Raw genomic sequence first — 11,059 nt, forward strand, 5'->3', positions numbered from 1 at the left:
TTAAAATGTCTAATTTGTAGTAAAAAAAAATCTCATTACATTTAAGACAAGATTCAAAAACAACTATTTTCACCTGTTTCAAGTAGATTTTCACTTAAAATAAGTAGAAAAATCTGCCAGTGGAACAACATTTTTTTGCTTGTAATGAGAAGATAAATCTTGTCCCACTGGCAGATTTTTCTACTTATTTCAAGTGAAAATGTACTTGAAACAGGTGAAAATGGTCAAATAACAAGTTATTTTCCTGGTGATGACTCTTGTTTTAAGTGTAATGAGATTTTTTGACTTAAAATTAGACATTTTAACTAGAAATAAAACAAATATTCCTGGTAAGACTTTGAGTTTTTGCAGTGTATATGGTTTAAAAAACAACATTTGGTACTTTATACTGGATATAAAAAGCCTGCTGTGCAGTTTTCAGAGAAAACACACGAGTCTTGCTCTAATTATCCCTCCGCCAGAGCTCTTTATCTCCGGTCCTATCAGCACTTGCGCGAAGCAAGGCGTGTAATGAAGTGATTAGTCTCAAGGCTGATTTATGGTTCCGCGTTACACCAACGCAGAGCTTACGCCGTAGAGTACGCGGCGACGCGCCCCGTACCGCCGTAACCTAACGGCGTAAGCTCTGCGTCAATTTAACGCGGAACCATAATTCAGGCTTTAGTCTCAGTCACGACCCGAGTGCGCGCCTCGCTGCTCGGCTGTCGCTTTAAGACCGATTTCCCCCCATTGTCAAGCGGTCGTGAACAGGAAGAGGGAAGCGAAAGCAGTCGCCGAGGGGGGGCCCTGCGTATTTAAACACGATGCCACAGCCGCACGGTGACACGCCGGCCGCGGACCCGCGTGGAGGAGCGTTGTGCGCGCAGCCGTGACCGTCTGACCGGACCGATGGAGCCGTAACGCTCTCCAAAGCGCGCACGCGTCACTGCGGGTTAGAGAGCCTCAGGAAATGATGACAGCGTCCTCCGTCGTTGCTTACAGGGATCATTTTCTAGTTCAGACCGCACGAAAACAGCGTAACTACATTTAACACAGTTAAATAAACCCGAAACGGCGCGTGGACGGCGCGACACGAGGAAGTGGCAGGTGCAGCTTCTCATCCAGACCTCATCCAGCCTGGCCATCGCATCTGAAACATCCTAAACATCTGAAAGATCTGAAACATGTCATCCACCATAGAGAGGAAGACGCTGGAGGCCAATGAGTAAGTGTTTGTCATGAACTGAAATGATATTTGTGATTCAAGCAGATGTGGGAGGAGGACGCATCAGAAATGATGTGAAACCAATTCTACAATCTACAACTCAACAAAGCTGAAAACATGAGGTCGGAAAGAGATTCTAGTTTGATTTGATTTATTTTATTTTTGTACATGTAAAAAACAAACACAACAAAACAAAGAATTTCATCCTTTAGCACTTGATATCTTAATTTACATGTGCAAAAAAGGAGAAGGAAGAAGTGTAAACTTATTTAATCCTACCCCACTAATCATTTAACCCGTATTTATAAATACTCACACACTGTACTAGCACTGCTAAATAAAAGCATTATTAATTATTATTATTATTATTATTATTATTATTATTATTTTTATTATTATTATTATTATACTCACACACATACCTATACATACATACATACATACAAATAGTAGAATATTTCTATATATTTGTACACATATGCCCATATAAATATGTATATAAATATACTTATTTACACTATACTGTCTCTATTAACTGCATCTGCTCTATATCTATGTATATATCTACTTACACACACACACACACACACACACACACACACACACACACACACACACACACACACACACACACATATATATATATATATATATATATATATATATATATATATATATATATATATATATATATATATATATATACATACATATACATATACACATGCATACATACACATAGTATTTAAAATAAAAGTATATAAGGTATAGTAAAATAAAAGTTTAAGGCCAACCCTAGTTTTGTTGTTTTGCCAAAGTATTTTCTTTATTTTAGTCTCTTAAGATCCACATCAAATATAAGGAAGTTCAAATTAAAACCATTACAAACATTTGTGAACTCTGTTTTTGTCCTGAGGGAGGTCACACTAAATACTGACCTTTGCTTGTAGTTTCATAGAGCGCTTTTATTTATGTGCATATAATAACTACTTTTTTTTAATATCGGATCATAATAAATATTTCTGATCAAATTAAAAAAGGATATCAACTTTAAATGTGCCTTTTGTAAACTACAGCCAGACCTTTTTGTTCTATTCTGGGATTGTTTGTGTTTCTCATGGTTTTTAGAGACATATTTTTTAGTAAATATGGACGTCTTACTAAACTAGCAGGGGGTTTGCACAGTACTGTAGATCAGCCATCTTTAGTTTTAGCCTACTTCAGGAGTGTGAACAAGCTCGTCCAAGAGAAAAGTTAAGTATTCCCCCTAAACCAGTAAAAACCAGTAATGGTTTCCAATTGTATACTTCCCCAGCTGTGACATATAAGGCTTTTCTTTACTGAAAAGTACTTCACTGTAGTTTTTATGGCTCTGGAGGTCCATTTAACAATATCCAGCAGGTCCCTGGTGGACAGGAATTATTTCAAAATTTAAGACCAAAACAAGCTAAAAATATTATATGAAACAGCATTTTTTTAAAAATGTTATTTGCTTTATCAAACACAAAAATTAGGTATAATAGGATAGATGAAAGAAACCAGACAGAGCACATGCACTACATAGTTTGCTCCAAAAATACCAGTGTAAAAATATTTGGGAAATCTAGTCTTACTGGAGAGTTTTTCTAATTATAGCACGACGCCAACAGGACTGCAAACAAAAGGGTTCAGGGCTGAAATAATCTTGTTTATTACTCAATCAGCAGAAAAAAGAAAACTGGGATTTTGGGCAGGATGAGGAAATTACTGAGTCACATCAGTCAGGCATCGTACACACCAAACAACTGAGGAGATACTGAACAACTTATTTAACACTCTAGACCAGTGTCTCCCAGCCTGGGGTCCGGGCCCCCCCTGGGGGGGCGCCAGAAATCTCTGGGGGGGCGCGAAACTTTGTCTGCTTTGAAATTATGCAGTTGTAAAAATTATATTTGCAAATGAATCATTCCTAAGACATTGTTAGGAATAATTTATGAATGTCTTGAATATTTTTTGTGTTTTTTATACACTGGTGACAAACGAAGGAAATGATTTCATTCCTTATTATTATATCATTACTCAACATTTAATCTACTCCGACAGGTTGTTAAAGGAAAAATGTTAAAAAATGTTGGTGTCATATTAAAAGCGAAATTTTTCAGAAATATTTTTATGTCCTTTTATGTCCTTTTGTGCGTATTTTATACATTGGTGACATTGGAGAAAAACAAAGTCATATGTATACAGAGTAAACCAAAGAGAAATGTATCAAAAAAACATAATTAATGTTCATTTTTTCAATTAAATACTATTTTGGTGCTAGTACGTACGGGTCGGGGGGCCTGGCTGGTCTTAGACACAAGTAGGGGGGGCTCCAAGGAAAAAAGGTTGGGAACCACTGCTCTAGACAGCGATATGTTGCCATTTCTGATTTGTAAGCATCTGTCTCTTGTTGTGCAGAGAGCCGGTGGACGAGGTCCTGCAAATGCCCCCGTCCCTGCTGACATGTGGCGGCTGTCAGCAGAGCATCGGCGACAGGTTCTTCCTCAAGGCCATCGAGCAGTACTGGCACGAGGACTGCCTGAGCTGCGACCTGTGTGGCTGCCGGCTCGGGGAGGTGGGACGTCGGCTCTATTACAAGCTGGGAAGGAAATTATGTCGACGAGATTATCTCAGGTTGGTGCTGGGATCGAATGTCACGATTTTATAGTGCTATTCATGAAGTTGTTTGACCAAAAGATGCAGTGTCATGCAAGTGGCATGCTTCAAAGTCACTAAAAACTGGTTTTTAACAGATGTTAGGGTGAAAAATGGAGCTGGTGATATTACATTAAATGAGACACGACGCCATTTGTTTAAAAGAAATATAAAAATACAGTACAACAGCTTCCTTTTCTGCCATGTCTTAGCAGGTTTTAGGGGGCGGAGTCAGCCATCCAACTCCGCTCCACTCTCCTCTTTTGAGATCGATGCTACAGCGTAGGGCTGTTCGATTTTGCCCAAAAATAAAATCTCGATTTTTTTCTCTCAAAATCCGATTTTCGATTACGATTACGATTATTTTGTGAATTGACAAAAGGCAAAGAAATGATTTCAAATATGCTGTTTTTTTATTGAACATTTGCCCCATTGTGCAAACTTTGCTCTTATTAAACCAAAAATGAATTGATAAAGTGCAAAACTCTGTAAAATAAGTTGAAAAAAAGTTGAAAAAAATATAATAAAATATAAAGTTTTATCTCTGAAAAAAAAAAATCAGCAAATCAGCACTTGCAAACATACAGTAAGTTATATTTCCAATTAAATAAAACAAGACATTTTCTAATTAAACTAAACTGGGTCTTTGCATGCTAAATAATAATGCAACCCATGAAGGAGATAGAGGTGTGTAATGTCAGTCATTACATTTGCTATTCACAAGTTTTTTGCAAGGAACACGAGCCGGTCTACCGCATCTGGCTTGAGGGATGCCCGGTGGCATGTTACAACGCCCCCTCCTACACTAAAGAGCCTCTCCCATGGGGCACTTGTCGCAGGTATTGAGAGGTATTTCCATCAATCATTAATATGGTATCAATCATTAATATGTGTGCAGACAAGGTAAAAAAAAAAGTGAAAAATCGATTTTACGAGTTTCACGTTTTAACATCGTTCTAATTACATAATCGCGATTACAATTTAAAATCGATTAATCGAACAGCCCTACTACAGCGTTGTTAAACCGACTTCAGATGTACAATAAACGCAGCATGGCGTGAAGCTGGGTGATGAAAAAGATGCAGAGGTTTGTGATGTCACAGATCCCTGCAAATCTAAATGATTCATTGAATGACACACTTTCAGACCAGAATAACCTCAAACCAAATGCCAGGATTGTGTTATGTAGAAGTTTTTTTAGCTTGTAGTGAATTCAAACACCCAGATAAATGGTCTCAAGCACTGAAACAGTTATGTTTTTCACAATATGTCCCCTGAGTGGAGGTTTTTCTTATTCTCTGACATGTCTGTATCGTCTCATCCACTCAGGCTTTTCGGTCAGGACGGTCTCTGTGCCTCCTGCGAGAAGAGGATCCGAGCGTTCGAGATGACGATGCGCGTGCGGGACAAGGTTTACCATCTGGAGTGCTTCAAGTGCGCCGCCTGCCAGAAGCACTTCTGCGTGGGGGATCGCTACCTTCTCATCAATTCAGACATCGTGTGTGAGCAGGACATCTTTGAGTGGACCAAACTCAACAATAGCAATATGGTTTAGCGGGATCTCTTCTCGCTCGGCATGATGGAGCTGACTGTTCTGGGTGGCTTTAATGAGAATGGATTTCTGATGAATAGACGTTTTGTAGCACACGCAGGCTTTCCCATGCAATTCATGTGGAAACATTTGAACACAAAGGAGGGGAGAGGCTACACATCAGTATTTCTCCTATCTGCAGCCTGAAGAAGACTGGAATAAACGATAATGGAGACATTTCACCAGTGACTTCATTCTTATAAGCAGAAAAATACTTAAAGACTGAACATACTTAAACATGCAAACTAAGTCATTTGTTACAAACTATGAACATAAACTCTTTTTAGTCAAGTATCACGTTTCTTACAGTTGCACCTCTTGAATCTCGTCTGTGATGCCTCATAAGAAGAACAACTTACAATCAGTCACAGGATTTGTAATTTTGTAATTATCTCCCAGAACTCATCGTGGGGGTAAATGTAAACTTTTTCTGTCTATTTAATAATTCCTGGGAATGTTGTTTTTCACATGTGTTTAATAATTTACCTGTTGGACAGAAAGGTTGCTCTGATCTGATTCATTACCAGATCATGGGATATAAATGTTAAAAGAAGAAGGGCTAGATTTTACAATATTCATTCGGAAAAGTCCTGAACAAAGTGATTGTTCTATGCTGCCAGCTTGAAGATGTGGCGCCCTCTAGTGGTTTTGCAAAAACATATACAAATTATTCTACTAACTGGAAAAGTTTCTAGGGAATCTTTTATAATTCCAGTATTTTCTGGACTTGCACCCTCAACGTTTTGGATTTTGTTCCCTGGTCAAAATATTTAATAAATTACACTTTAAAGAAACCTTTATAATCTTTGATATGAGTTTCTTCTTGGGAGTTTCAAAGACACTGGTGTTGATTGATGGAAGTTGGATTGGTGGAAGATGTACTGTAAGTTAACTGATTCAATGAGCTGTTCAGATTTATGGGGTTTTATGACATCACAGCTCCGAGTAGAATTATCCAGCATCTTTTGATCACCCAACGTCACATCATGCAGCATTTACTATTAGAAGCAATGGGCTGCACAAAGATGTAAGACTAATTTTTAAAGATGGACACCACTTCGAGCAGAGGGGAGGAGCAAAGAAGAGTGTCGGACTCCACCCCCAAAAACCAGCCGCTATGAGCGGAGCTGTAAACAGTTTGAAAAGAGAGCTGCACTTTATCTCTATGGTATTTTGACCTAAATATGTCACAGATTTCTCATGAAGACATCAGGAAACGGTCAACTTTATTGTTCTGAGACATTTAGCAAACTATACACACTTGGACTGATGTGAAAAAGTAATCTTTTAAACTTTTCTTGGGTAATAATATCTGTCTTCACATGATCACCCATGTTTTGAGGAGAACGGATAGGTTAGATATCAGGGAGGATATCATCTGGTACAACACAACACAGAAGCACATATAAAAAAATAAAAAATAAAAAAAAAACTTTTTGGGACCAGGGAATAAATTCCTGAGGACAATTTAGTACTGGATTGAAAAGTTTACAGTAAAGATGCAAAGAAGAAAAATGTTTGCACGTTTTGTTTTGCTTGTTTTTTTTAGACCTCATAAAGTGAGAAACATCATGAAATATTCATATTAAATGAAACCAATAAGATAGAACTACAATATTAAGGCTTTAAATGTTGCTTGATTGTTTTAGACCACGGGTCAAGGGGACCTTGATGAGAGTATATCAAAGCTGCAAGACATTTATTTGTAAAGTACTAAATATATTGCAAAACATTTTGATGGACAGTTTTACACTATTTTCCAAGTGATGACCTGTCCACGTTGACTCTTCCCTCTTATTTACTTTACATGCATATTAGGCTAAACCTATATCACCGAGACGCTGTTTGAGATCACATCATCGTATCTTTCACAACCACTTTAAACTGTGGAAACTTGTTTCTAGACCTCCCAGTAACAATCCACACGCTTTAGAGATAATGGGTTAATGAATGGGTGGTTGGACACCAGTTTCAGCCACAAGAGGTCAGTAAAAGATTTGCAAGGAGCAGGAGAGCTGGGAAATAGAAGGGTGATTACTGAATATCTATTACAGGATGCAGCTTCACACGGCAACCTCCTTCAATATGAATAATGAATCCTAGAGAAGCTGAAAAAAAAAGAAGCTAATGAAGTCATGATGTTTTGGGTTGTTACATTCTTTTTCTGACAGCCGGGACAGGCTCCAGCCCCCCCCCCCCCCCCCCCCTCTCCCCTGCAGCGCGACCCTGAGCAGGATGATGGGGGTACAGAAAATGAATGGATGGTATTCCTCTTTCTGCTCACGGCCCGTCTTCAAAGTTGGTGCACGGTGGTTTTGTTCTCTCCTTCATAACTGCCAGCTGTCAACTCACTCTGAACAGGCCGCGAAGCGTGCTTCTCCTTTGTCATCCAACAAACACCCCCCACCCCCCAGTTATTGCTAATGAATAATCATTCCTGACCACGTTGGATTGAAATGAGGCCGCTTTAGCCAACATGGAAAAGTAGTTGAAAAATGTGATGGAGAAACAAATTTTGTAACAAAGTAAAAGAAGTAAAGGAAAAGGGAGAGATGGTCTTAAGGGAGAGCGATGAGCACAGAAGCTACCGGATGATTAGTTGGGTCTGACAGCAGTTTGTTCACAGAGTAGAAAGAAATGAAGAAACAGATGAAACCCACCCAGGCTCAGATTACATTCTTGCAGAAAGACATACTTGTGGTGAAACTAATGAGTTTTCCCACAATAAAGATGGGAACAAACTATATAAGCACATTGAGGGATAGTGAGTCTTGGCTCATTTGGAGGTTTGCACAATTGTCAGTGTGCCATTAAGCAATGGTAGACGAATGGTAGGGGAGAAAAGAACGACTATACGGTGGTCTCACTCACAAATCAGCTCCATATTAAACACCAGACTTAAAATACGAGTGGAAACATGGTATGCTAACTGCAACAAACAAATAAAATTAGACAGCATCTAAACAGAAACAACACACACAATCTTAGTAACAGAGCAATTAACCTTCATGTTTTGTTACCACAGTCTTGCTGTCTTGGTTATAACATGAAGAAAAACCTTTTTTTTCAAATCCTCAAATACATTTTTTGTCATTCTGACAGCACAAATTTAGAGAAATATTTACTATCACAGGCAAATTAGTGTGGGTTTGTAAAAAAAATAAAAATTAACATTAACAAAGGGAGGCAACGGTCCAGAATTACACGTACATGTGAACAACCAGGTCATTACAACAAAACAAGAGGCGCACAGATTAGATTATCACTAGGTCACAAACTAACAGCTCTTAATAAGGTCTGTAATTAACAAACATCAGAGTCGGCATTAGCATACACTTTACTACTGATTCAGCAAATTGATTTAAAGGGGTCAGATTGGGTAAAAATAAAATAATCCGTAACATATCATTTCAAAGATGAAAGTATTTGAATATAAACCTGCTGGTACGTCACTGGACCCATTTAGTAATGTTGTATTTCGCTGCAACTATTTAAACATTTGGACGATGACCCCCCCATGATGCATTCACTGAAACAAAACAAACAAAAATAAAAATGAAGAATAAAACACAGAGAAATGCAAATCACTGTGGAGCAGATGGCATCCCATAAATCCTCCTAGAGCCCCGGTAGTGTTTGATTTCTCCCAGTCAGGTACGAATAATGTGGTCTTTTATAGCCAAGTGTAACATTTTTAATACGGTGTTTTGTTGCAGTAAATAAGGACGCAATTAGCTTGAAGAAATCACTCATGCATCCAAACAAACAAACAAATGAACTAACAACAAAAAAATGTCCACTTTTAAAGGCAAATTCCCATAAATACACCAGCAAACAGATCAGCATCAAGGATGACTCCTTGATGCCCTTTCTGGTATAAATTCACCAGTACATTTGAAAAGTAGACTAAATACTGACAATACTTTATTAACACCAAAACAAGAACCAGGCTTGAAGTTGATGAAATCATCCCTCTTGAGTAAATCAATTAGAAACTGGACAACTTATTAAATGTGGCAAGAGCAATGAACCTAAGATAATATCTGGACCGTTGACCGTTTTCGGTGACTTAGACTCACTTTGTCGACTTTGTCAACAGTATGAAGTTGTTTTCTGTGTTCATCTTTATTCTAATAATGTAATAATTGCTCAGGGATCATGTTCTGGGTCTCTGGAAAGTGCCTGGAGACAACTTGTATCGTAATAGATGCTACATAAATAAAATTGAATTGAATCCTGAGTTAAAACTTTTGTATCCTGGTGGGAGACTTCTCTTCTAGTATTACTATTTCTCCGTCCCAAAGTCAGTCCATATTAAAAAAAAAAAACTAAAATGGACGAAGCCACCGGGTCAGAGACTTGAGGCAAAAAAGGAAATGATTTAAAATGCAAAACAAATAACCGCTGGCAGAACCTGGCTCCCAAAACCTCATAATGCAAGAACCTCTCTGGTGCGTAAGATAATGAATCCTGTTTTCAGCTTTAAAGAGCAATAAAAGTCTGGATAAAGAGACTGGGGGTAAGGTGGTGGAGTAGTTCACACACTGACACTTTTTCTTCTTCATTTCTCATTGTCTTGATTCTTCATCTTTGTTTTCATTTGCTGTTTACGCTGAGCCTTTTCTGCCCCTTGGTCAGTTTAAAATGACTTCATTAGTCTTGGGGAAATGTCATGATTTTTTACTTTTCACAGCATGTTAGAAAGCTCCAATATCCATGTCATTTGGGTAACAAGTCCCCCCTCTATCTGCAAAAAGAAAAAAAATTAACCAGTTGAAATACTTTACTTTTAATTAATAGGTCACCAGGGGAAAAAAAAGGTGTTCATCAATAATTTGGCTCAAGATTGTGTCAACTGCAGCCCGGCTTAGCATCAGCCTCTGGCAACAGTACAATCGCCTTGCCGCTGGCACATCAGCTTTTTTCTAAATTGGTGAATCATCCTTTTTAAGTTTGGGTTTTGGGATAATTTCAAAGAATGAGATATGAGAGGTTAAACCCCGAGCTTGTGCTGGCACGTGTTTTTGTTATCACTGGAGGAAGACTTGCTTTCTTCCAGTGTTTTTGCCACTCCAGTGACAAAAATCTAGTGAGAGGTCCAACAATGTTTAGTAAGTGTTTTAAGCTATTAAAGTGCAAGTCTCCAGGACCCCAAACAGAAACATTTGGCTTGAATAAAGGTGTTGTACTCCATGTGTTGCTCTACGGGGAGTTCAGTGAGTTTAATAAGACTTGAGCTATGAAAAGGGGCAGGTCTAATCTCGCAACATTCACATACAACACACTGGCCAATGGAGACCTGCGGCATGGGCCAAGTGGCCTGCGTTGCATTGGCCAAGTCTTCTCTCCGTTGCCCTGCAGGCTGAGCTTTGCCAGAGCACCGCACTGACTTGCACAGCACCCTCAGCAGGACTCAATAAAGCCCTGTGCCTCTTGTGTCATCCCTACCAGCTGTACACAAGGCCGGGAGTGTAGTGCTTTGTTTGTGTGCCGAGGGAGGCCTGTTTCATCTCCAGTGCCCATGTCACAGCCGTCCCGTTTGGGTAAACCTAAAAACATCCAGCTGTGTGAGCATGGAAACCAAGGAG

General features: G+C 38.8%; 1 protein-coding gene across 1 annotated transcript; it reads left to right on the forward strand.

The window, feature by feature from the left end:
- The first annotated feature begins 599 nt into the window (after positions 1-599).
- lmo2 (LIM domain only 2 (rhombotin-like 1)) lies at positions 600-6,265 on the forward strand. The gene is made up of 3 exons (XM_061720951.1): positions 600-1,204; positions 3,644-3,859; positions 5,210-6,265. The coding sequence occupies exons 1-3, from the start codon at positions 1,164-1,166 to the stop codon at positions 5,433-5,435; spliced, it is 483 nt and encodes a 160-aa protein (XP_061576935.1). The 5' UTR covers positions 600-1,163; the 3' UTR covers positions 5,436-6,265.
- The last annotated feature ends 4,794 nt before the right edge of the window (positions 6,266-11,059 follow it).

The sequence above is a fragment of the Cololabis saira genome, chromosome 5 (genome assembly GCF_033807715.1).
Source record: "Cololabis saira isolate AMF1-May2022 chromosome 5, fColSai1.1, whole genome shotgun sequence".
In the NCBI taxonomy this organism is placed as follows: Eukaryota; Metazoa; Chordata; class Actinopteri; order Beloniformes; family Belonidae; genus Cololabis; species Cololabis saira.

Bases quoted from the DNA above. Each gene is read 5' to 3' on its own strand.
- lmo2 (XM_061720951.1), top strand. From the start codon at position 1,164: ATGTCATCCACCATAGAGAGGAAGACGCTGGAGGCCAATGA. The intron at 1,205-3,643 runs GTAAGTGTTTGT...CTTGTTGTGCAG, and splicing joins AAGACGCTGGAGGCCAATGA to AGAGCCGGTGGACGAGGTCC. The intron at 3,860-5,209 runs GTTGGTGCTGGG...TCATCCACTCAG, and splicing joins TGTCGACGAGATTATCTCAG to GCTTTTCGGTCAGGACGGTC.